At 41.6% G+C, this 26875-nt stretch overlaps 1 protein-coding gene across 1 annotated transcript in view; it reads left to right on the top strand.

Moving 5' to 3' along the window:
• The first annotated feature begins 334 nt into the window (after window positions 1-334).
• Window positions 335-26875, top strand: part of igsf21b (immunoglobin superfamily, member 21b) — a 38101-nt gene continuing 11560 nt past the window's right edge. Inside the window, exons 1-7 of the mRNA XM_034695066.1 lie at window positions 335-502; window positions 17349-17473; window positions 20688-20809; window positions 20956-21074; window positions 21476-21591; window positions 23416-23923; window positions 25843-25943. Coding sequence (XP_034550957.1) covers window positions 430-502; window positions 17349-17473; window positions 20688-20809; window positions 20956-21074; window positions 21476-21591; window positions 23416-23923; window positions 25843-25943 — 1164 coding nt within the window. The 5' untranslated portion in view covers window positions 335-429. The remainder of the gene's footprint in view (window positions 503-17348; window positions 17474-20687; window positions 20810-20955; window positions 21075-21475; window positions 21592-23415; window positions 23924-25842; window positions 25944-26875) is intronic.

The following is a 26875-nucleotide window of genomic DNA, read 5'->3' as shown; positions in this document are numbered from 1 at the left end:
GGCATAGAGGTTTGTAACATATGAATTATTTTAACTTGGTTTTATAAGGATAAAAATAAAAATGTGTGTCCAAAATAACAATTGAAAGTACTTAAAATGTGCTAGAATAATCTGAATAAAGAGAGAGAAAAGTCGAGGTAGGGACTTTTACTGACAGGGAGGGTGAAAGAGAGAGAGGCACAGCGAGAAGTAAAGTAGTAGAGTTAGGGACATAGAGAGAGAGCGAGAGAGAGCGAGAGAGAGAGAGAGAGAGAGAGAGAGAGAGAGAGAGAGAGAGAGAGAGAGAGCTGCTGTAATCCTCTGCTTATAAACGGGCGCAGCAGAGCGGTGCAGCCTCAGTGTGAAGGATGGGAGATCAAACGGCTTCGTCGTCCTCCGCTCTGATGACAGATGGAGCATCCTTCGGTCTGAGCAGCAGCACCCAGCAGGATGACCGGTCCCCTCTCCCTCTGCTGCCTCCTCCTCCTCCTCCTCTCAGCTCTCTCTCTCACTCTCACACAAGGTAAGAGGACTCACTGACAGAGGAAGAGCACCTCCAGGAAATTGTTTGAAAGAGGAGAAGACAGAAAAGTTTAGAGGCGCAGTGACTGGGAACACTGGTGTTTGGATGCTGTTTGTTTTTTGATGTTGGCGTCTGCCTGATGATAATCTGCTTAATCTGAAGGTACTTTCCCGATCTGGCATTGTCTCTACTACACAAAGAGCCTGAAGGACATAAGGGGATTTCAACCTGCATTCAAAAAGCAACAGAATATATTTTCTTCTGAGTTTCTTTCGAAATGTCGTCCATAAAAGCTATTTTATAACATGTTATTTTCTGGTTTGAAGACAGAGCTGAGATCGTTGCCTGCAGGTGATGAACTTTGTGCTTGACTGAGTGCAACATGTTGCTTACACCAGTTTTCAATAATGGAGACGTGTGTGTGTGTGTGTGTGTGTGTGTGTGTGTGTGTGTGTGTGTGTGTGTGTTGTTTGTTTTTGAAAGGTCAACCCAAGTATATCTGGACATTTCATCCCTTTTATTGCATTTCTCTCTTGGATAATTTAGAATTTTTTTTAATCATTCAAATTAAAATATTTTACACATGTTAAATATTCATAGTTAATCCATGTTTATGGTGAATACAACAACTACTTCTCTTCACTTTCTGTCCTGTCAGAGAGACTTGAACTCTCCTGCTGTTGGAGCTACTGTCTGTCCTCTCTGTGGCCGTTTTTCAGGCTCAAATGAACACAGCTGTGTATCCAGTCTTTAACAACTCTGTTCGGTATCTCCCTGTCCACGTCATCCTCCACACTCATAATTTGGACGTGTACTTGTTTCACAGTTACTCTGAAAAATAAGCAGAGACAGGGACTAGAAATCAAAACTGAAGCAGCTTTGTGTCCGTCTTTGCACCACCCACGTCAAATGAGAGAGCTGACTGCTCCCAAAGGCAAACCTAAGGCAAAGAGAACATCTGCAGCACATTATCCCACTTATTATTTATAAATATAATATTTAATTTAATATGTGTGTACTTGGAGAAGGCAGATTCCTTAGATTAAAAAAAAAAAAGGGCCATTGGAGTTTTGAAGCCACTCAACAGCGATTGCCATATTGGAAATGCTGTCTTTTGATCAACCTAGAATTGAGAACCCTTTGTGCTAACAGCTACTGTTTGGCTGCCAGTCATTCCAGTCAGCTGTTCCCTTAATTTTATGAAATCCTCATTTTTTTGCTTTTTAGGATCTGTTTTTTTAGAATGGGTGTGTATGTGGCTTCCAGGAGGTCTGGTTTAGCCAATAAAAGCAGATTCTTATGACTCACCTTACTCTGATAGATAGGGTTGGGGTTAAAAGAGGCTTATTTTCCTTCACTTTAAGGCCAGCTAACTAGCTTTTTCCAGGTCTTTCTGGCATATGTAATTTTCTTCTGGAGTTTGCTTTGATGTCATTACCAGACCAATAACTTGGACTTTTGAAGTATTAAAATACACCACGTCATCAAATGTTATGGGGACAATTTTGGTATTTTTGTTACAGGCATCTTATTTTTGGGGGAGCAGAAGAGACGGTGGAAGAAACGGTGGAAACAAAAGGTCTGGTTTGCAGACTTGTGTTTACTGAGGAGACGTTGCGGAAAGCTAGCTAAGATAAGGCATAGTGTTAAGCATAACTGTCATTTAAAAAGGTCTTCAATAATGTTAAGTTATTGCCATTAATAGTTAAATAAGTTATAGCTGTAAAAACATTTTACTGTAGGGCTTTTCTGGGTTTGACTCACATTTGGAGCTGGCTTCTGGTGGCCACTCTATGAACTGCACTGTTTTGTTTCCTTCATTTTTGGCCAAAAGGTTGTTTCTTGGTTCGTCTGTATTCCCAGGGTGCGACTTGATCCATTTAATCTTTGCAGTGATTGATAATTCATTGCAGTGCTTACACTTTTTAATTTATCATTGACGCCTGTTGGACATCATCATTTCGTGTCAAATCGCTGGACACTTTCCAAACCTGCGTTATATCAAACAACAACCACGACAAGGTGAAAGCAGACGTGATTATCACTGTGACTGATTATGTAAGTGCAGCAAGTTTGATGTCTCAGTCTGTAAAATATTTAAATGCCAGCCTGGATCATTTCTGATTGTTCAAAATGGACAACTGGGCTGGGGGCCCAGACCTTCTCCAGGGGCCGAACCAGCTCCAGACTGTCTGACAGAGAGGCTTTGATAATCTGACTTATGGAATTGTTTGCTCTGTCTAGTTTTTGATAATATGGGTAACATGTCTGAACAAAATGGTTTAATTAAATAAATAATTTTAATATCCCCTAACTCATCTGTTTACCCTGATTGCAAATGTCTTTAGCTCAAGGATAGATGTGAAGATGAATCCATAAGGATGTGGGAACAGATAATCATAGTGCAATACGACGCTTGACCTCTGCAATTGTTTTATATGTTGGTCAGCTGTTATGAAGCCTGATTGGTCCAGAGATTGGCTGTAAGGTTGCTTGGCTGCTTCTTTGGTTAATTTCAAGAATAGGAAAATGGACAAACTGGTGAAAAGTAATACTTATTATCAAGGTTAGACATGAAATATAAATGGGAAATCATTGCTAAATATATGCTTACTTGTTTTGTGAAAGGGTAAATTTGTTTGTTGCTCAAATGTTGAAGCAAGGAATCATGGGACATATTTATCTTGATATCTCCAAAGACCGTCCAGTGTTTCCTGTCCTGAAGGAGGAAGGAGTGAAAACTCTGTTGCATCTTGTCTTTACAAATTTAGAGAACTGGACCTCTGTCGTAGTCGAGTCACCAAACTTTGAGTCTGAGCTGTCTGGAGAGTTAAATTATCAATGAATACAGAGCTGTGTTTCTGGGTGCATCTTGGACAGATGTAAAAAATCTTTGAAATTAAAACACACAATTTGTGGAGGCACTTTATGGATCCTGACAGGAACTGTTGATGATGACGTGAACGTGTTTGCAGGTGAACACATGTGAACACATGTGAACACAGGTGAACACAGGTGAACACAGGTGAACACAGGTGAACACAGGTGAACACAGGTGCAAGGCCTTGCTTCAAACTAAAGAACTTAGTAGGGCCTCAAACAGAGAGTTAAATAAAATAATAGGAATGCAGTCAATGCTTGGGTCTCAGTCCTAGTCCTAGGGTTAGACTCAGGTCCAAATCCTAGACTTGGGTACTCTAATGATAAACTGGCCTTACACGTATCATTGCTGCCACTTAAACACTGCCAGGGAGTACAGATCAGGATGGTTGACCATCCCCAAACATAGTTATAATAACTTTAATGCCATCCTAATCAGTTGTTTAAGCACTTGGAGTTTGAAGACCTTTGAGCCTGATTTATTCCTCTGCGTTGACCCCACGCAGCAGTGGTCGCCGTGGATGTGAGCACTACATACTGGTGCGTTGATTTGTCCGTGCCACGCAGCAATACTCAGCAGTGTGGTCTCTCTGATAGTCGGGTTGCCTGTTTCCAACCCCGCTACGTTTTCAACTTACTTTTTAACAGCGATTCTGTACCGAATGTATCATGTTAATTTACAACTGATACATGTTGCTGTTTATCATATGGCAATGATTACAGGGAAGAATAGAGAGGACACTTCGGAGGAGATGAAATACAAGGCCGATGTGCAGCTGATGAGCAAGGATCTGTAAGTACATGAAATACAATGAGGGGACCAATCACAGGGCTTGCGGGCCCTGTTGATTCATTGTGTAGTTACATTTTGGAGGAGGTGCAAGTAAGCTACATGCGTAGGCTTCTGCGTAGGTACAGGAGCTAGGTACAGACCTACGGCGTAGGCTACGCTGTAGATTTGATGCAAAACTTAGCTTCAGGGAAACTACGGTGGCTGACAAGGCTCAAAATTCTGCGACAGAAGAAACACACAGCACTTTAAGAAAGAATGCACATTCATAAACACGCGCAAAAGTGAAAAAAAGTAACATGGTGCAAATGAAGATCATTTGGATTGGATTGCCTCGTTGGCCACCGTAGGAAACCATTAAATGTCCATGTACTGCCATCCAAAACTATAAGAATGACATGGAATTTTGCTCGTGCTGTTTGAAGTATCTTGATTCGAACATGTTTAAAATCAAAACGGGTCCATACATCAGTTTCTTAGAGCAGGATATCAACATGAGCACGGCAGCTTTTTGTTAAAACAGTTATTTTTTAGATGTGCCTGTTTAGGTTTTAAATGTTCTCTGTTATGTGATGTGGTCCTCCACGGCCGATTCTTCACCCTTCCTTCATTCTACTAGAAAATCCAGACAGTTGTAGTTTCTTAATCCTGCTCACAAAGACACCAACCGCACCAGAAACACAACCTCCCTGGTAGATGTTACAGTAATATAGGAGGGAGGACAGGGTTAATCCTGCTTCAAGAGAGTGATTGGAAACCAGCGGCTGGGAAATCCTGTGATCTGCTTTGTATTTCTGACATTTGCAGTATTATAAAGAATATTCAGACAGACAATAAAACTGCTGTGTTCCTATAAATTGAGCAGCTGCCGACCTATTCTCCGGCCCCCTGCTGATAACTGTACAGTCCTGATCTGAAGCTGCTTCAAAGAGAATAGAGATGTTTGTGCAACCTGCTGCAGCGGCCTCGGAGCGGGACAGATCTTTAGAAAGTTACCTGATGCTGTTTGAAGGTTTGTCCTCTCCAGGATGAAAAGCCCTTTGTCTGACTCTGACCCATATTGCTGGAGGTAATCTGTGCTTAAAAATGATTAAATGTTGCTGGTGGCTGTTCGTACGATGAAGTGCATGGGTTTTAATCCCGCAGCAGAAATTGCAGATTTTCTGTCTATGATCTTGGGAGCCTCTGTCTAGATTTTGGATTATGAATGGGTCTCTTTTTCAGCTGATAGAAACAGCAGCACTCAGGCCGCCTGGAGCTTTTCCACTGATAGTATGTGGAGCACTGACAGACAACAGTGCCAAAAAACACAGGGATGTCCTCAGGATTTATCTGGTCTAGACTTTCACAAACACACACACACATCCACAGATATAAAAAGTCATAAATCTCTGCTTAATGACGGAAAAAAAACGCTCTGAATAAACACTTCTCTGTAGACTCTCCATCACCGCCTCAGAGGCTGCATGTTTTTAATTCAATCTCACTGAGTTTTAACTGATTAATCCACATTAAGCCACATTATTTGCTCCAGTTAATTTTCAGTTGAGGATGTTTTGTAATATTTTTCTCATCCTTTTAAATGCATAATGACTCCAGAAATAAAGTGCGTGATGTTTAAACAACCTCATGGCTTATTTTTAGGAGCAGCATTTATTTTTAACTTACAAAACAGAGATGTTGGAGAAGTTCTGTAATTTTATCTGATCTCTTTAAAATGCATAATGACTCTATAAATGAACTGTATCATGTGTCAACAACCTAGAAGTTCTGAATCTGAGCTAAGCTTTGTATAACCGTCACTACTCTCCAAGATGTCTCACACATTCACAACAAAGGTTTTTAGGAAACAGTCAAAATTTTGTGTGGCATGCAAGTGTTATGTGATGTCGTGTTGTGCATTTTTGTGTGGTTGCACAAACGACAGCTGAGTGCATTGACTCTGTGAGTAACTGTGTGCCTGTGCAGAGAGGAAAAACTAAAACCACTATAGTCTGAGTCATCATGGATGTTATATCGCTACACAGCTGTATAAACTGTGACGCGTCAAAAATAGTTCCTCCTAAGATCACAGACTGTTGTGTAAAGCCACAGTGGTCCTGCTCACATGTCTTCAAGCTGAAATACCCCAACCTGTCATGAGACTGTCAGTCAGAGTGTTCAAACCCCAAGATAAAAGAGTGAAAGACAATAAACGAGAAGAAGCAGAGCGTTCTCACACTGTAGCTGTTCCAGAGACAGCCTTTTGGGGACACGCTGTAGCAGGTCCCACTGTCCCAGAGTCCGTCCCTCCAGGAACATTTTGAACTTCCTCCATTGCATGGATCATAAAGCTCCAGGCATGTTGCATTACTCTGGTTATAATCTCTGTATAGATGCTACATAACAATGGAGAACCTATGGATACATACAGGACTGGTCTAGAATGAGTAGGGTTTAGGATTCGGCATGTGGTAAGCTCATGGTCTATTGACCAGTCGGATTTGGTGTATGCAGTAAAAATCAAGTATGGAGGAACACAATCCACCGTAATGACATCACAACTTTCATCATGGGTAATCTGTTGACAATTTGTTTATCTCTACAAACAGCTATCTGCATGCAAGTGCAACTGACTATCTGTTTTGGATGTTAACTTGAGTGATGAATCTGCTTAGCACTGTGTCACAAAGCCAATCAGTGTTTAGGTTTCTTTGTATGTCATGATGTTATTTAAACTTCAGACTGGTTATTTCCAGGTAAATCACAAGAAAATGTTCTTTTTTGGGTTCATACCAATGAAATATGCAAAAGTAGAGCCTCTGTTTAACTATTTACAGTGAAACTGAGACTCACCAGAAACAGGTAAATGGGCCCTACTCTGGGCATTTAAGTGAACCATTAAAAGGGAGAGGTACATTTTGCAGACATATCTGGAAGGGAGAATTTCATGTGACTTTGGATCTGAAGACAGTCACTAACGGTACAATAATCAATGACAGTGAATGGAAAAGAAAGTTTTTGCCGGTAGTTTTTGCCAATTACCGGCTACACCAGAAAGCCATGTTGGTTCCCAGAGGTTTATATCGTCATCATAAGCTAATATCATAAATAGCCAGTTTGTTTTGAGATAGCCTTGGCCTTAACAACTAACTTCCCCTTACTTCTTCTGCTGTCCTACAACTGTTACCTCAAAGTCAACGAAGAAGATCTCAGTAATGAAAAACTGGATGTTTAACCTTTGAAAGATACTCACTCTCGAGGCTGACGACTCCAAAGCTGTTCTCCATCTTCCTCTCATAAAGACTAACTGTACGTAGCTGATCACAGCTTAGACATTTTTAGCTTGCAGCTGTTTTCCTTGATTATAATTCCATCGTGTATCTCCTTATCCCACTGGTGACTGTTGGGAGTTCTATGTCTAGTAGAAAAACAAACTTATGAAAACACTCTCCTGAGGATAAAGAGATTGTCTTTTGGTTTTGATTGCGATGTCTGACCAACCATCCCAGATTGCGCCAGAAGAAGAAAAAAAATACAACCACAATGCTTGCTCTCCTAGCTTCTCGACACTGACTCCCAGTTTGTTTCATTAAACATGGAGGATACAGCGTGTGCTGTCAGCGCCCTGAGGCTCGGGAACAATCCGCCAGAGGAAACCAGGTCAGCTGAATCAGGGATCTCTTTTTTCAGACCCTTCTTAAAACATACTTTCACAGTAGAGTGAATATTAAACATCTTTTGGCTGGATTTGATTCCTTCTCAGAATATCTTGATTTTCTTAACCCTCCTGTTATCCTCAAATTTTACTGAGCTGTGCATTCTTCTATATGTCAGCTCCACCCCTATGTTGTGTGAATCATCAATGTCTTCACAGGACGATATTTCCCACCCCACAGTACAGCAAATATCAATATTCTCATGGGAAAGAAATTTCCCCACTGTCCCATGTTGTTTGACCTATCAGAAGTTCTCACAGTACGACAGGTATGGTGATGTCAGGTTAGGGCCTTAAAGCAGAGGGAGGTTTTCCTAGATAATACAATTGTTTGATATAGGGACCTCAGTATCATGCTAAAACAACCAAACAAATGTGTTTAATAAGTAGATATTTCTTATGTTTTATACAACTAAAACAGCCAGCGGTCAAATTGACCCTAAGGAACATGGAGGCATATAGAATATATGGAGGACATTGGAACACATCATATTAATTTTTCTATTTACCCAGTTGTCCCCTTTGAATTAGGACAAGTCATGAAATATGAAGCAAAAAAATATATTTTCTAAAGACGTTACACATTGAATTGGGTCAAATTGACCCCAAGGATAACAGGAGGGTTAATTTAACAAAGTTTGGTCACCTTCTCCTTCTTCTCAGAGCTTAGACGTCGACACTCCTTTAAACATAAATGAGGCAAATGTCTCAGCTTTGAACATTGTTGCTGTTATCTCTACCTCTTTTGGTTTCAGTGACTTTGTAGAGATCAGCATCTTAGAGATGCTCTCTGCAGCTCTGCAGCTCTGCTGCCGTTGCCTGGATTGCAGGACAGGATGTTGCTCCACTTTTCCCTCTCAGTAGCTCCCCAGGCTACTCTCACATCTGTGCCCACTAACTGTCATTATTTCCCCACTCTCAAGACCAGCCTGAGACCACACTAACAGTTTCACCACAGTGTCAACAGGCAGAGGGGGAATGTGACAGACTTCTTACTGTGGATTGATTTGATACGACGTGTGATCAGGTTGTCCCTGGTGTCCCTTTTTTTAATTCCAGAATTAAGCACAGCTGTTATTTGGCTTTGATCCATCGGAACATTCTATTCTGCTTCGCTGTGCTCCATTCTGTTACATTCTATTCTCCTTTCAGTGGAGTGATTTCATATGACGTGTGTGATCAGGTTGTCCCTGGCATAACTGTAGTTGTTGGAAATGAATCACCATTGTGGGGTTTGACCTATCAAAATCAAGTATTTAACACAGCTGGTTAACAAAGTATTCTTTTATATCATCATATCTGTTTTGTTGAGTTTGTTTTGTTCTATCTCTTGTTCATTTGTTGTTGATTTCTTTTGGATTTTAAAGGCCCATCAAGGGATTGGTATCACAAATTAGCTGAGATGAAAAGCTGTTGCGTGTGGCATCAGTTTTCTTGGTTCTTCATACTTGACAAATACACATTTAACAGGCGCGCCAGTTAGGCCTAAATCCCACTCTCTGCTCTCACATTTCCTGTCTCTCTTCAGCTGCCTATCACTTGAAGCAAGAATGCCTCATAAAATAATAATAATAAACACTAGATAAATAAACAATGCTGTAAAAGTAGTTTTGCACACACTGGTGTAAAAAGGATCTGAATATGTGAGATGAAATGTTTAAAATGAACAACTAAAACTTCCATAACTGGAAATCATTTCTGTTTCTCTCTGTGGATCTCAAAAAACGTCGGTCAGAAAATGGTGCAATCACAAAAATTTGTCTTTTTATTTGATCCTTTTGCTCTGAAAAGGAATTCCTGTTGTTGGAAAGATGAAAGAAAATTTTATATGCGAGTTGTCTTTTTTCAAAGAATGGTTTTGTCCTGACGTGTGGCAGCTTGTTAGCCAGATGACAGATGTGGTTGCCCTGAATATAGAGCCGAGCTCTGTGATCAAAGACGAGCATTAACATGAGGTGAATCTCCTGGATTTCCCATTCAGAGCTGCTTTTGTTGGCCTGTCGTCCACCATATTTAATACACAGCAAAGTGGCACCAGTTGAGCGTAGATTTTTTTGCAGTCTTTCAACTTGCTGCAGATGTGTGTGAATGTGGATTCTTTTATCTGACAGCAGGTCAGACTCTCCGCCTTCAATAGAGAATATTACAACCAGACGTGGGGGGATAAGCCAGCTTTATCTCCTCCAGCAAAGACAATACAAGACATGGAATATAAAGCACTTTGGAGTGTACAGCCCTTCATAAAAACTAAGCTGCTGAATTGTCTTTTCTGTGTTAGTCATATCAAAGTAGGGCAAATGCAGCAGTAGTCCACAGCCGAACCATCTGGGGACAGTGATATCACTCCCAACTCCCAAATGTCTCATTCCCCCATCCTAATCTCATTCCAGAATATGATTTTCCTCTGCTAAATGATTGCTTTCTGTTGTTGTCAGAAAACATTTTGAATCAGTTATCATTCTTGACGGCTGCTTTTTCATTTCACTGGTATTCTGATATGTGTTAATCTCTCTGCCACATTGTTTATATATATATGTGTGTGTGTGTGTGTGTGTGTGTGTGTGTGTGTGTGTGTGTGTGTGTGTGTGTGTGTGTGTGTGTGTGTGTGTGTGTGTGTGTGTGTGTGGAGGGACCAAGCTTGGCGAATGACTGGTTCTGTGGATGAAAAGCTGTAGGCAGGATTAAGAGGAAAAACATGGGGAAAAATAATCTGTAGTCAGGCTGACGTCATGCTGTCAGGGCCTGCGTTGTGGAGGTGAGGCTGAGCGTGGTGACAGAGGGCATCAGAGCGCCTCCGAGCACCGCCAGCCTGCTGCTCTGCAAGGTGCCTTTGGTCCCAGTCCATGTGTGGCCGGGCAGCCGCTCAGCTCTTGGACATAAGGTCGTACTATATCAACTTTATACACACACACACTGGACACTGCACCAGGCTGGGGCTATGTTTCAGTTACTTATCACTGAAAACAAATGTGAGATTTGACCATTTATATAAAATCAAAACCCTCTGGTGTGTGATATTCAAATTACTGAAAGACACATGGATATAAAGCGAAACAAAACGTGCCTTTACATGAAAGTGGCGCTTTCGCAGCTTGGATATGAAAGAAGATAAATACCTGACAAAGTTGTGGACCCTACGAGTACCTGGATCAATAATCTAAGAAGTAATCTCAATTCATAGATTCTGCTTAAAAATAGAGTAACTGTGCACACAGGACTTGACTCTAGTATGAGAAATGTTTGTACTCAGAATAGTATTGACCAATCAGGCAGACTGTGGTGTATGCAGTCTGTATGGAGAGCAAAAACAGGAAGAACACAATCCAGTTTAATGATATCCCAGTTGGTAATCTGAGGAGGATTTATTTCTCTCTATAAACATAGATCTGTATTAAGAGCAGCTAACAATCTGATCTGGATCAAACATTTACACTGAGGCACAAATCTGCTTGATGCTGTGTCACTAAAGACAATCAGCGTTTAGATTTCCTGACTTCCTGGAATGCATCAGAAGTGATGGATCCAACCTCCATTCAACAAACAAACATTGTAAAAGTAGTTTTCTTCTCCTCCTGAAGACAGACCTGACAAAACTTTTAACTTTCAGCTACAACTAACCTGTAATTACAGATTCTGCAGAAACATGTTGAATCTGTATCTCAGGATCTGGATTTTAGTCTGAGAAGTGTTCTGGTCTCTGTCTGTGGTCTGAGTAGTATCGACCAATCAGGTGTCAGCAGGCCTTGGTGTCTATATGGAGAGCAGCAGCAGGTGTTCCGGAACTCTTAGATCAAAGACAAAATTGCAGAATTCCGTCTCTGATCTCAGAATTCTGAGAAAAAACTGAACATTCCTTGAAGAAGGTAGGACCTAAAAAAACCCATCAGTGTCTCTAATCCTCTTTCATAGACCTCCATTCAACAAACAAACATTGTAAAATTAGATTTATTTTCTTCTTGAGTACAGACCTGACAAAGCTTGACTTTTAGCTCCTGTCTGCATCATGAATGATGTTGTTATTTCAGCAAACTTAAGACCCGTTATTTGTAAGAACATCAGTTTCTGTTTCAGATTCATACTGCTGAAGGAAGCCAGGGAGACTTTGTTTGACTTATTGTTTGAAGTGAAACTGAGACTCACCACATACAGATGAAATATCAGCTTTTAATTTTTTTTTTCTGTTAATGTGTGAAACATAGTTGTTTATTATTTCAGTATTGTGTTTTGTGAACGTGTTTGTAACTCATTGTTTTTTGAAAAGCTGTACAGTATGACATCATTGTGAAGTTCAACATGTTTATTTCTGTGAAACTTTGTGTGATCTAAAATCTGTTTGTTAAATATTTTGTGTTTTGAGAAGCAGTTTTGTTCAGTGGAGAATTGTTTGACTTTGTTGAATATTATTTATATTCTGTGAAATGTTTTGTTTTTTAAAAACTGTGTTTTCAGAATTGACTGAGATATTGTTCTATTTTTGCATCTCATGTTTTCATTAATATCATGTTTCACCATCAACGTGATAAAATTTGACAATTTTTTATTGATCTAATTGGTATAGTGATTCTGAATTTGAAGTTGAACTGAAGTTGCTGGTTTCGGAAGCTTATTAGGGGATCCATCATAGCTCCCGGGTCCTACACGTAGGAGGAAAGAGAGAAATAGGAAGGAAGAAAAAGGGAGGCAGGGAGGGGTGCAGAATGTAAGAATGAAAGGGAGAAGAGGTAATGAGTTTAGAAGAGTGCAGTAAGAGGCGAGCTGAGGTGTGATCCTGCTCCTGACACTTTGCTTTAAAGCATCACTAACAGAAATATGTGAAACATTATGTCTTAAGTGTTTTTGCCTTCAGGTCCTCCGAGTATTCAACATGAAAGGTCTCCATTTAGCTGCATCTATAAATGATCTGCACCTTCCTACACGCAACAAGTCTAAAAACATTAGGCCTTAATAATCAATCACATGTACTGATGTTTGCATCTGAATTAAAGGAGTGCTCTCCTGTGTGTTACACATTTGTTTCAAACATTAAACACTTGTGCAGTTACACATTAACCTTTTTAATCCTGGTGGTCGCAGCCTGGCCAAACAGCCTGCTGTAAATACTGATACCTCGGGGTATTAGTGTATCTGAGTAGTGAGCTGTCTGTGTGTTGATGGGCAGAGTCAGGGTCAGCTTTTACTTCACACACACATACACACACACTGTCACACACACACTCACACACACACTCACACGCAGGGCAGCTGGAGTCACTTTTACAGCACAGACAGATGTTGAGCTGCTAATCTAACACACTGAGGCGGAGCGCCATAAAGAAATGCATCAGCAGCAACAACAAGTGTACATTCCTGCTATATTTAATCCTCACTCTCTGAGGGATACAGTCCGTATTAAATATTCAGCGTCAGGAATAAATCTGGAGCACTGTGCCCAAAAATCTGAACCAAATACTGAAACTATTCCTGAGTTTGATGGAAGTTTGGATTGTTTCATCACAGTGGTGGTTTGTCTTCAAGATAACGTTGCATTGAAATTGATGTTTGCTCCTTTGTTTCCGCTTGTGCACATGTTAAAGTCATCTTATGCCTCGCCTCCTGCAGAATCTTGTACTTATTGCATCATCTGTTTTGCAGCAATCCTTTAAGATTCTCTGGTGTTTACAGCAAAATCTGTTGACTGCTGTTTGACCCGAGTTTGGCATTTTGCAGCCAGAAGCAGGCGGATGACAAAAGCTATGCAGTCCAAGTTTCATGCTACTTTGTTAACCAGGGATTATCGTAGTTCACCATTGTGTTTCTGACAAAATGAGCTTGTTTTTGGGATGGTAACCAGTGAAAGCAAGGAAGCTAGAGAGCCTGTGAAACTAAGAACTCACATGTCTAAATCTCTGGTGAAAGAGTGGTGGAGGAAGGACACGTTAAGGGCAATCTTGGAACCCATCAGCTACTGTTTCGTGATCGTAACAGCCTCTGGACAACTGTTAACTGAAGGACTTTGGATAGATATGAAGAGGAAAAGAGGACAGGAAACTCCGTGATGCTGATGTATCAAATAAAGGCTGGAAAGCAGAGTTTTAATGACTCACCGCAAAGGATCAGCAGGGTTTAAAAAGTTACAGAAAATCAATACCAGCAGTCAGGACTGTCTGTCCTTAAGCAGACCTTTCCTTTGTGCTCCTGTAGAGTTTATTTTAAAATATTCTGCAGCTCTCCTCTTAATTCTCTCCCTCTCTCTTTCTCTCTCTGTTGTTAAACTTCCACATTTCCCTTCGCTCCTGACCTTCTCTGCACAGTTTCATGTGTGTTTGCTTTGCCTTTGCTTTGAGGTATGTCTCTGTGTTACTCATGCAGCATGAAAATGTGCTGTTCTGCTTTGGCGAGGAGTCACAGCATCTCAGCTTCCCGCTTTTCTGGGGAAATTTACCGTCAGCAACGCTGTATAATGTCTGTTTAATGCGATACTGCCCTCTTTAAAATATTTACTCTTTTAATACTAAGATATTCTGATTTATTATAAACAACCGCAATACTTAGAGGCAAATTATTGAAACTTGACTGAACGCTGACCTGCCAAGGAAGGAAAATGTGGTTTAATGTGTATTTAAAAAAGCACAAGGTCCCTTTACAAATGAATCTAAAATTAAAAACTTTATGCTCAATCTGGGTCTGGGAAGATGTGTCAGACAACCCAGATGTCTTGTGCATATCTGAAGCTTGGCCAAGGTGAATTCAGAGTACGCAACTTCATGCAACCCATTTCTGAAGTTCCTCACTCTGTCAGAGAGCATTCAAAGCAAAGTTCAGCAGAGAGAGAGTAGACTTGTTGGGTTAGAAATAAAACAAGGATGCCTGCTGATTCTGTTGCATAAGAAAAAAAGAGCTATAATCCCGCTGTTGCATGTTAAAGACGGGGACGACTGTAGGTTTATGTTTCTTTATTTGGCTTCAGTCTTCAAGGAGACGCAGACAACTCAGCAGCATCAGGACGGCTGTTGAATTCTAACAGTCATCTTTAGGGAACATAAAACTGATGTACTGCTCGGAGGAAGACGGGCTGTTACATCCTCAGGGCCGGAAAAATTTATGGACCAACCCTAAGAAGCTTCGGCGTAGGAGAATGTCCTTGACACCTTTAAATGTCACAGCAACATGAACACCTGTAAACTCCTCTCCAACAGGCCATTAGCATATTACTGATTGTCTTGTAAATCAGAGATGGCGGTGAGACGCATCTCCATACAATCACTCTCACACCAAACATAAAAAAAAATTATTATAATAATCAGGCCTGTCAAACATAATGTTTTAATTACTAATCACATGCTTAAAATTCAGTTATTTAGCATTTTACAACAGTTTATAAATCCATATTGAAAGTCTTCATTTGGGAGTCAAATTAAAGCAATGAAATGTTCTTTATGATTTCGACTTTGAAATTAATTATTCACATAAAAGCTGCACTGCCGCACCAGTGAGGTCTGGCACTATGACTTAGAGCGAGGAGACAGCTTCAGAGAGTGGCGTGCAGTTATTCTGAGATGACTCTGATTACTCACTGATGTCCAGGGATTCATGGTTAATGGGATGGATTTTGCACTCTTCAGGAGTTCCTCTTTGTTTGCTTTCTCTGTTTCATGCGTGAAACGATTGTTCCCTGTGAAGTCACAACATGCCAACATGAGGAGGTCCCTTGTGTTGCATTCACATCAAACACGAAAAATGATGAATGAACCTCCGCTGGTCCGTTAATATGCATGCTGATTGGCTAACTGGGTGCTAATGATTTACTGAAGGGTTAGGGTTAAGGTTAAGGTTATGATTAAGGTTAGAGTTAGGTTTAAGGGTTAAGGTTGGGGTAAGGGTTAGAGGGTTAGGTTGGGGATACGGTGAAGCTTGGGGATGAGGTTAGGTTATGGTTACTGTTAGGGTTAAGATTAGGGTTATGATTAGTGTTACTGTTAGGTTTAGGGTTAAGGTTATAATTAGTAAGGGTTAGGGTTAAGGTTATGATTAGGGTTAGGATTAAGATTAGGGTTAGGATTAGGGTTATGGTAAGTCTTACTGTTAGGGTTAGGGTTAAGGTTATAATTAGGGTTAGGGCTTTGCTCAGCATTAGGGTTCCTGTTCAGGTTAAGGTTAAGGTTATGATAAGGGTAAGGGTTATGATTAGGAGTTGGGGTAAGGGTTAAGGTTGGGGTTCAGGTTAGGCTAGGGTTACTATAAGGGGCTAGTATAAGGGTTAGGGTAATGATTACGGTTAGGGTTAAGATTAGGTTTTAGGGTTAGCGTTACTGTTACTGTTAGGGTTAGGGTAACTGTTAGGGTTAAGGTTATGAGTAGTGTTTGAGGAAGTCCCTCATGTTGACTAGATCAGACTATTCGACTCTAGCAAATTTGCTTCATTCTCACGTTTAACTTGTTCAATTTGCTCAGTCTAATTACTAGTTACTCATGTGGCCTGACAGGAACTTGTGTCTGCTCCCGTCTTTCCATCCACTTTACATGCAATTTACTTGTGGAAATGATTTTATTCAAGTCTGCATGAGCTGTTTTAAGAAACTGAAATAGTATAGTGGATGCTCTTTTTGCCCTCCAGGCTTCAGTGCTTGTGACGTGACTGAAAAACTACGAATGGCACATGAGACCTGAGTCTTCTTGACTGACCTGGAGTCAGTTTCCACCTATTTAGAATACTATAGTTAACTTCTTTGATTCAGTCTCTTCCTCAGCTTTGTGGTGATTCTCTTTATCCTAAATATTGCTCTGTTAGCTTTTCTGATGTGGTTTCTCATTGACATCAGTCTGATTAGCTACACCTGTATGTTTAGCTCGTAGGTGGTCGCTCAAACTTAAAGTGCTTCATGATATTTTAATTCTGTTCGACACAAAATGCAGATTACCAGCTGCAACATGAGCTGAACTATGGTGTGCAGAAAAGGGGGGTCAAAAATAATACCTTAATTTCTGACCTTGACTGCATTGTGGTTGAAGTTTTGACGCTGACAGATCTAGTTGCAACATATTTGCAGCTTGGGTCTTCCTGAGAAGAGTCTGGATTTTATTTGTCCCAGAGCTCAGCCACAGAAGCAGAAAATGTTGCTGTTGCTTCTTGATACACTGCGTTTGTTTAATTTCCTGCTGATCCTGTGGTTTACAGGCTGGCTTACATGATGTAAAGTGTTCATGCCATGCTGACCCCCCCGAAAAGATTTCAACACAGCACGAGTGATGTTTGCTACACAGGGGTCTGTGTCGACTCAGGTTTAGTCCTCGCACAGCGGAGTGAAATAAAGCTGAGTGTCCACACAGTGTGCAGGCTGCAGGGTGATTAACAGAGAAGCTGCTGAGTGCAGGTCATCAGGTCCTCATGCTCTCACAGGGGATTGTAAATGTATAAAAACATTATGTAACGTCTCTGTGGACTATAGGAGCTATACAAGGTGATGTGCTGTTGTGTCATGTGTGCTTTTTCTCTGTTGCAGGTTATTTAACTGTCTCCATTGACCCCCTGCCACATGTCGTTATCGGAGACACAGTGACGCTGAAGTGCAACTTTCAAACGGACGGAAACCTGCGAGAGATTGTGTGGTTCCGGGTGAGCACGCAGGTGAACCTAATGTGAAATCAGCTGCATGTCATCTTCTCTCTGTGTCTGCTTGATAACACTCCTCCTCCTGCCCTCAATGTGTCCGTGTGGAAATATACATGTCTGGTGAAGAAAGAGTTTTGGTTTAAATTCTCAAAAGTACAGGAAGACGACAGAAAAGTTAGCATTTATTTTATTTTATGGAATGATGCTTACAAGCTTCTCCATTTTGAAATCCACCATTCTTGCAACCACCTGACCAACCCTTCCTCCCAATTCAGCGGCCTTTTTAAGCTGTCAGATCTCCGGTTACTTCCTCCAAACTTTCAGCCTCACCACCTCTGCAGCATCCACCTGCAAGCTCCAACTGGAGGGCTTAGAGGAATAGTGTAGTTTGTGTGAATTGTGGTTGCATGAGGTACTTAATAGTAATCAAGCAATCTTTATTTATATACCACCAAATCCCAACAAATGTTATCTGAAGACTCTTTCCAAACAGAGCAGGTCTAGACCATACTCTATGTTATATTATTAACAAAGACCCAACATCAAGACAGGATAAGGTCAAGTCCCATCTTATCTTTAATGGGACAGGAAGAGTTAAAGTAAGTGACAGACAGACAGAGGAGAGAGAGGGAAAGACTGGATCCTATTGTGTCAGTTCACCAGGCAGTCTAAGCCTATAGCAGCCTAACTAAGAGCTGGTCCAAGCCTGAGCCAGCTCTAACTATAAGCTTTATCACAAAGGAAAGTTTGAACCCTACTCTTAAAAGTAGAGAGGGTGTCTGCCTCCTGGACTCTGACTTGTAGATGATTCAAAAGGAGAGGTGCCTGAAAACTGAAGGCTCAACCTCCCATAATATTTTTAGAGACTTCAGGTACAATGACTAGGCCTGTGTGTTGGGAGTAGGCATATTACTCCTGGTCATCTTGTCTGTTATTGTGAAACCGGCCTCTGAAGCTTGGCTATCAACTGCTTCAGACAGGGTCAACTCTACCCTGCAACTAAATCTAAAAATAGTTCAAACAAAAAACTGTAATTGGAATCTTTGAGTGCTTTGATTTGCAGCCAGAAAGCCAGTTTGTTTTTGCAGTATTCGTGGATGCATCACGTATGTGTTCCTCCACCTGAAGCACACTGATCAGCTGTTTTATAATGATAGTTTCAGCGTAAATACTGATAATGGTTTGAGATAAGTAGAAGCACAAAAGGTCTGAACATGTAGGAGCTGATTCAGTGATGTAGTGTAGTGAACAGTGAAAGCTGAAAACTTACTCTGAAGACGCTCTTCCATTCAGCTTTTCTGATGTAACTTCTGAAAAGTGAAGAAAGCGGGTAAAACAGCAGCGTTCACTGAGGCTGCAGGGAACTCTGCATGTAGAGTGATGCAGACTGCAGCCATATGTGAGCCACTGGTATCCTCTGATTCAGAAAGGTCCTGAAGTACTGTTGTTGTCAAGTCCCACTCCTGACAGCAGTAGCTCTCCTGGTTCATGGGCTCAGAGTTAACACACCTGCACCACCAGGTAACTCTAGATCTCTCCTGCTCTCCAGTTAGAGAATAAGTTTCTCCCCTCTCTCCTTTGGTCTGTTGAGTCTCCTTCTTCCTCTGTAAACAGCAAGCCATCGTCTCTGTCAGAGCCTCTCATTTTTTAGTTTGGTTGTTTTTGTCGTCTCTTTTGAAGCTGCAGACTTGAGCAGCTAATCAGTGCGCTGAAGGCATAGGAACACGTTGCGTGCAAAAATAAAGTGTCTTTCTGATGTCAAAGTAAAATGCTGAAAATGTTCTGCATGCTAAAGGTCAGAGTCTGGACACCAACACAAACAATGTTCTGCTGCTGTATTTCAAAGCATTACAACATGAGCTGTCTGAATGAACTCTGTTTAATTAATCACTTTTAAATTCAGGCTTTTCTCACACCCAAAGTATGCCTCAAACTCTGACGGTGCAGAGAGTAATTTCTGCACGCTTCCCTGGGAAAAAGCATGGATTTACCTCTGAGGAAGGAGCCGAAGTTAAATGATATTCATGAAGTTCAAGATCTAAACCGTGCAGAAGCCCAAATAAAGAAATGTAATGGAAGGAAAGCTAGAACACTTTAAGTGTGTGAGACAGATAATCGAACAATTAATCAATCTTTATTTATATAGCGCCAAATCACAAAAAAGGGTATCTCAAGACATTTTTACAAACAGAGCAGGTCTAGAACATGGACTAAAAAAAGAAGTTAAAAAACGTGGTTTTACTTCCGGGTTTGCTTTGATAGACAGCTGCCGTAGAGAGAAACTCCGTAGGACCTCGGGACAGTATGCTGTAGGGCGGAGTTCGTTACAGTGGAAACACAAATTCCCTACTGCGCTGGCTGCAGAAAATGTACAAGATGTCTGCGTTCTGGAACGGGATATTTTGGCTTCAAAACTGCTTCAAAACCGTTCAATGGGAAAAGGTGGATCGACACTGTTCATTTTATATACAGTCTATGGTCTAGACCATACTCTGTTATATTATTCACAAAGACCCAACATCAAGACAGGATACAATCCAGTATCGACAAGACTCGATCTGATCTCATCTTAATCCATCATGAGCAGAGCACTTTGCAGCATTTAGCAAGTTACAGTGGCAAGGATAAACTTCCTTTAACAGGCAGAAACCTCCAGCAGGACCAGAATCATGTTGGACAGACATCTGCTGACATTGAATTGGGGTTGGAGAGAGGGATAGAGGAGAATAAGAGAGAGAGATGATAATGATGAGACAAATAGTAGTTGTAGAAATAGTTGTTTCCGCTGGAGTCCAACACATCCATAGCAGCTGGAGTCTGGAACGTCCACAGCAGCAGGACATCTACGGCTGCGATGTCATGAATGAAACTTCGATGTATTTGACATCTTTAGTTTGGACTTTTTGCAGCTCTGCAAAGTCATGAGGAACTTTTAGTGTCATCAAATATATACCGCCTTCTCTTTCAAACTCAAGATTTCTACTTAGGGAAACTGGTCATGTGCATGTCAGTGAGGTTGAAGCAGGGTTTTGTAATTCCTCTGATGGTCTCTTCTGAATAAATGCATGAGGTCCAGGAGGGTCAAACTCTGCAAAATTTTGCAACAACAAGAGTCCAGAGACTAAAATAATGAATAGTAATTTGTGTTTCCTTCTCTCCTCTCTTATTTATCATATTTATTTACATCTTTTTAAAGCAAACGTGACGTTCATATCCTTTCTCCTCTCAGGTGACTGAAGGAGGCACAGCAAAGCAGAAGATTTTCACCTACGATGCCATGTACAACACCAGCTACTCTCACCTGGAGGACAACAAGAAGCGAGAGGACCTGGTGTACAGGTCCACTGTGAGGTATCACCTTTCCTTTAACACACATACTTTGGTTTGACAGTGCAGGGAAGAAGACGTAGGAGAGGAATTAAAACAGAGATTTAAATTTTGCAATATCTGTAATAATCTATAGATTGTCTAATCTTTGTCTGTGCATGTTTACGAAGACTTCCTGAGGTGCAGATGGAAGATGATGGCCTGTACGAGTGCCACGTGGGGATCTATGACCGGAGCTCCAGAGACAAAGTGATCCTGTCCTCCGGCAGCATCATCCTCACTGTCATAGGTGTGTTTTTATACCTCAGGTTGCATCATGAATATTAAAACACAGATCATGAGAAAGTCAGGCGATCACCACGCTCATTAGGATTCATCCTGGGAGGAACATGTAGACAAATGTCACGGCATTCAAACACTGTGAAGGTTAATTTGCATGCAGACATGATACAATCTGAACATTTGACTCTCAAAAAGTTCAAGTCCTGAAAAAAACCCTTTGATGAAAATAACATGTAAGTGATTCGAGACGTTCACACTTGCAGGCGCTCCAGCTCAGAGTCACCTCCTGCAAACTGTCTCATCACTTAACCCTGCTTTTTCTGTCCTTCTTCCTTCTGTATAAATCCAGCATCAATGGATCAAAGCTGCCTCCATGTTTGAGCGTCCTCTTTGCATTTTTCCCTGCAGTGCCTCCAAAGTCTATCTCTGTGGTGGCAGCCAACAGCCCGGCTCCTTTCAGCCGCTACGAGGCCCAGAACTTCTCCCTGGTCTGCATTGTTACCGGAGCAAAGCCGGCCCCTGTGGTGAGATTCAGCCTACTCTTTATCTCTCTGCAAGGACTCCCTCTCTGTAATCGAATCTGCCCGATGTGTGAGACTTGGCAGATTTATGTAGAAATGTTTTAGAAACTTTGATGATGCTCGCCCTGCAAAATGGGGTTGGAAGCGTAAACAATGGATGCTGCAGCTCCAGCTCTGTGCTACACCCTGTCTGACCTCACTGGAGAATGTATTGAGGATTGATGTCAGGGGATTAGAAACCAGCTGCATATGTGGTAGAATAAACTCAACCCCTCATGTAATCACAGTCTTGTTAAGATAAAGCCTCATTTTCTATTTTCAATTTTCTGTTTTTATCTTCCTCACTGTACTCAGCTCTGTTTGTCTGAGCGAGATCACCTCTGTGCTCACAGCAGCAGGGTATTGTAGTGGGGATGGTGGACATGGCTCTCTGGTCACGTGGCTGTACGTTCAGAGCTTTAAGCTGCCTGATGACACACACACTCATCTATAATGCAGCAGTGTGTGCAGGAGGAGCTCAGCTGTATTGCTTCTGAACGAGGGTCATTTAACGTTGGAGATAAAGTCAGAGTTCATTTGCTTTGGGAGGAGGAGTGGAGGTTATTTAAAAAACAGATCACATCTTTAAAGTGCATCATGAATTTAAATTGCTGTAATATATCTGTGTTTGTTTTCTGCACATCATAAAGCCACATTATGAGTTTTTATATTAGTAATCATCTGTTTTTTATCATCTTTCTTGCAAAGATGCAGCTGAAAACAAACATCCACTAAAAAAGCAATTATAATGAAAGTGATACGTGAGCGAAACACAAACAGGATGAATTCTACATCAGCAATAAAACAGGCAAAGTTAGCCGGGTCCTTCTTTTTGAGACACTGCAGGAGTTTGCTGTTTTAATATCCAAAGGGAGGGTGCTTCACAGTTTAGAGCCATAAATACAGACAGCCATCTCCTCAGATTTCTTGTGGGACAGTGTGGAGACGTTTTAAAAGAAATCTACTGTAAAAGGAAATACGTCATCTCAAACAAAGCTGGAGAGGAGTCGCTGATGGATGAGATCCACAAGGAGCTCCAGCTGGTATGAGGAAGGAGTCATTGAGTTACTGAGCCGTCGCACAGAAACAGCTCTGTGTGGTCGCTTTGTGTTGCCGTGAGTGATTGAAAGTCTGCCTTATCATAATTACCATGTTCCCTTTCATGTGCCAAAATGATGATTAGTTACTGTAGATGTTCGTCCTGCTTGAAGTGGCTCTAAAAGAGGAAAGTCATTTGAGGGATTTCAGTGTAAGTGTCAAGAGTCCGCGTGTTGTTATTCTGAAGTTGCATCAAGGACAGTTATAAAAGAAGAAAATTGCACAGCTCTACGGTGAACTATCTTTAGAAAATAGTTGCCATTAATCACTCTGGCTGCAGTTGAGCAATGTTAACCATTAAATAACATCAGGTTACACGTATGTTTTTCTTACATATCAGGGAATGCTTTCAGTTGTTATTCTGGTGTTATTCTGTGCTCTTGTTTAAAAACAGGAGCTCAATTTATCTCCAGACACCAGGTGAGCAGAGAGAGGGGCACAGAGATGTATGCAAAGGGAGAGGGAGATTGCACAAGAAGAAAAAAATAAAACAGAGTTGGCACCTTTCCCTACTTTTGACAGTGCAACCATGAATAATTGTGTAACTAACCGGACCGCTTGGTGAAACTGCAGACAACTGTATCAAAGTGCATGCGTGTCCGTCCTGTTCCATAAGTCCTAAAATGCTTACTGGAAGAAGGAAGCACCCACTGTTCCTGTTTAGCTCACCCATTTTTCTCTGACCTTCAGGTGTACTTCAAGCGGGATGGAGAGCTCATCGATGTGGTGCCGCCGACCCAGTCTTCCTCTTCAGCTGAACACAAAAATAGGAAGCCTGGAAAGAGCCGGGGTCGTAGCCGGGCCGGACTCCTGAGCTCACAGATTCACGTTAGTCGAGATCTAGACGACACTAAACTCCAGAAGTCCCTGTCCCCGCCAGAGAAAGAGGGGAAACCAGCTCGGCTGGGACAAGATGGACCTGAGCCAGGAAAGGGGGAAGGGCCTGAGTTCAACCCCGAGCCAACCACCGAGATGATCCCTGAGACGGTGGTGAGCCGGGAGTTTCCCCGCTGGGTGCAGAGCAGTGACCCGCTGTATTACTTCCAGCACAGGCAGCAGGCGGCTGGGGACGGGACCATGGAGGTGAGAGCCATGCTCACCTGGAGCCTGAACCCCCAGCTGGACAACGAGGCCCTGTTCAGCTGTGAGGTCAACCACCCGGCTCTGTCCATGCCCATGCAGGCCGAGGTCACGCTGGGTGAGCCAATCATGTTATTGAATCATGTCAGCTAATACAGAGAATATTGTATACTCTGTTATATTTTAAACTTCTGGTTCCCTGCTCAGCCGAACGCAGTCATGGCGAGCAGTCACAGTCCATCCTAATGAAGGATGTCAGGGATCCGTTTGCAGGGCAAGATAACATCTATTTGGATTCAGCCACTGAAAAAAATTAAAGTAGGCTACGTTCTTTGACACTCCAGGAAGGTTCTCCAAGGTTGTCTTCTGGGGTCAGTTCAGAGTAACTCAGCCCACCTGTTTAAATACAAAACATATTGAGGGTAATCTGTAAATAAGTCAGACTCACTCCCAGGAGTCCTGACACATGCTGTGTCTGAAGAGCTAATGAGATGAATAATGAGAGCTGCACTTCAACGCAACCACAGTTTTTGGAGGACGAATTCAGGGCTGAGAGGAAATAACGAGGGCATGACACTGGGTTCGTTAACTCTAACAGCAGTAAACAGGATTTTTGTGCATTTAAGTGTCAAAGGTACCTGATGTTAATGGTGCTAAAGTATTGAAAGTAAAAGAACAAGTGAATGACATCTATGAATAAACTATTTTATTTACTGTAAACCAACTTCAAAAATATAATCACTCTAAAACTTAAAGACCCTTTCTTAAAGTTATAATTTTTGGGAATTTTTGTCTAATGGACAGGGCAGCTGAAGAGAGACAGGAAATGTGGGGAGCAGAGAGTGGATGAGGACTTGCCAACGGCGCCCCGTAAACACCCTTTCTGATGAAAATCCACTTTCTAACCTTGTTAAAGTGTCTGGTTACAACAGGCATACAGTGTCACTTTTATGTGGTGTTATGTGGCTCACATATTCTCCACTTGCTTTTCTCTCTATGTAATATTTGTGGCTTTTGCGATAGTGATTGGAAACACTGCTCTTTTCAGTGATCCAGATCATTTGGCTCACCCCAGCAATGAGAGCCGGCTCTTTTAGCTCCCATGTGGCTCTTCATAGTACTTCTTTGGCTTTTATCAAATCAGCCATTTGGAGCAATGCTTTGACCTATGACTGATACATGATTACTTCAAACATTAACTGTAATTAAGTCACAAAATAATAAATTAGATATATTTGGTGGTATAGCTCTGTTCTGGGAGCTCCTTGCCCTTCCACATGCCTATGTGGAATGTGAAAGCCTGAGGCGGGTAGAGCATATCTCCCCTCTCTTTCATGTTTATACATGAAAAACCAAGGCAGGGAGAGCAGCAGCAAAGACCCCCAAGGGTACAGAACAGAGCGAGCATCAGTGACAATACAATTTGTCCCGCCTGAACTAACACTATGCTCAATTTGTAATAAACAGTATCATTCCAAAAAGCAGTACAACAAATTCCCTTTATTATGTTGTGTATTAAATAATAAATAACAATAAAAAGTGAAAAAAGGAAACCAGCTCTCAAACAGGAGCCGGCTCATGTCGTTCACAACCAATATATCACTCTTTTACGACAGTTGGCATCAAGGATGTAGCATAAGTGCCACCCTCAGTTTTTAACCCCCCAGTTTCCATACATTTCAAATCTGAAATCATCACACCATCAAAATTCTCCACATTTATCAAAATTTATGAAGACTCTAAATGGGAAGCATATCAGAACTAAAGTTAAAGATTTAATGTGTAAGGGAAATAGAGTGGAGTAAAAGTAGATCGACAAAACGTACAGATACTCTGAGAAAAGATCTAAAGCTTCCGTGAGGAATTTTCAGTTTGTGTTGACTCTGGCGCCCCCTGTGGACAGAACGGTCGCTGTGATCTCTGTTAATTTTGTTCTGTACAAACAAAGGTTTTGTTTTCTGATTTGACAAAATGTACCCTCCAAATGTAGGTAACATGCTTTACAACAAGTCGTATGTTGTTTTCTTTTTCTATCAGCTGCTCCCAGAGGACCCAAGTTGACCATGACCCCCGACAGAGCCACGGTGGGGGACACGGTTCGGATCACAGTCCAGGGCTTCCAGCTGGGCCCCTCAGCGGTGAGTTTCAGATCCAGTGTCTCTCTGACACTCTGAGCTCTGTGAAGTACAAACAGTATCATCAGCGGGCGGGAGGCTTTCTGAAATAAAAAAGGAAGTCTTCAAACCACTTTTTTAAGGGAACCACACATTTTTGGATTGAGTTTCTTCCCTTCAGGCGGCGATTGGTTTCACTTTCTTTCTACCCACTTTGAAAATCATCGTGCAGAGACTCCAGTTACAGTCGGTCATGTGATGCAGGAAAACGCTTTCAAACAGGGACGAAGGGAAAGCTCTCAAACTGAGGCTCTACATGAGGAACGCTGAGATTCTGAGCCGATCATAATAAAATGTTTTCGTGCAGCTGTGTTTAGACTTCCTGCTAAAGCATGAGACATTAAAACATTATGATAAATCACATTAAAAAAACATGTTTCCATGAGTTAAAGCTCACTGTTCAGTCACATTTCCAGATTAAAGCCGAACAGATCCGATGTTACAGTTCACTCATTTTGCACTGAACTCAAACAGAGGTGTTATTTTTGCCTTCTGGTGCAGTTGCCTGCAGCAGAGCTCCTGGAAGGAGGAGGAAGAAGAAGAAGGGGGGTGGGGGTGTTTGCTCGAGGACACTTGAGACGGATAGATGAGCTCTTATGATAATTCTGCTGCACATTTAGATGCAAATGATTTCCCTCTGTGACAAATAAATCTGTTTCCTATGCCCTGATATATTCCTCAAGCTCCACCCTCAAGGATGAGACGATAAACTCTTCCTGACTTTCCAGAAAAATTCACGATCAGAACATCGGGCAGGGTTTTGATTTGCTACGGTACATTGAGCCTTTTAAACCACTAACCTCTAATTTAAACACTATACTTAAGGTGGTGAACAGAAGCCTAAGAATACCTGAAAATCATGAACCTGCACGGCAGTAAGAGGGCATTTCCCAACT

This window comes from Notolabrus celidotus, chromosome 11 (assembly GCF_009762535.1).
Source record: "Notolabrus celidotus isolate fNotCel1 chromosome 11, fNotCel1.pri, whole genome shotgun sequence".
Lineage (NCBI taxonomy): Eukaryota > Metazoa > Chordata > Actinopteri > Labriformes > Labridae > Notolabrus > Notolabrus celidotus.
Note: the sequence above shows the minus strand (reverse complement) of the source record. Positions and strands in the feature narration are given on the sequence as shown.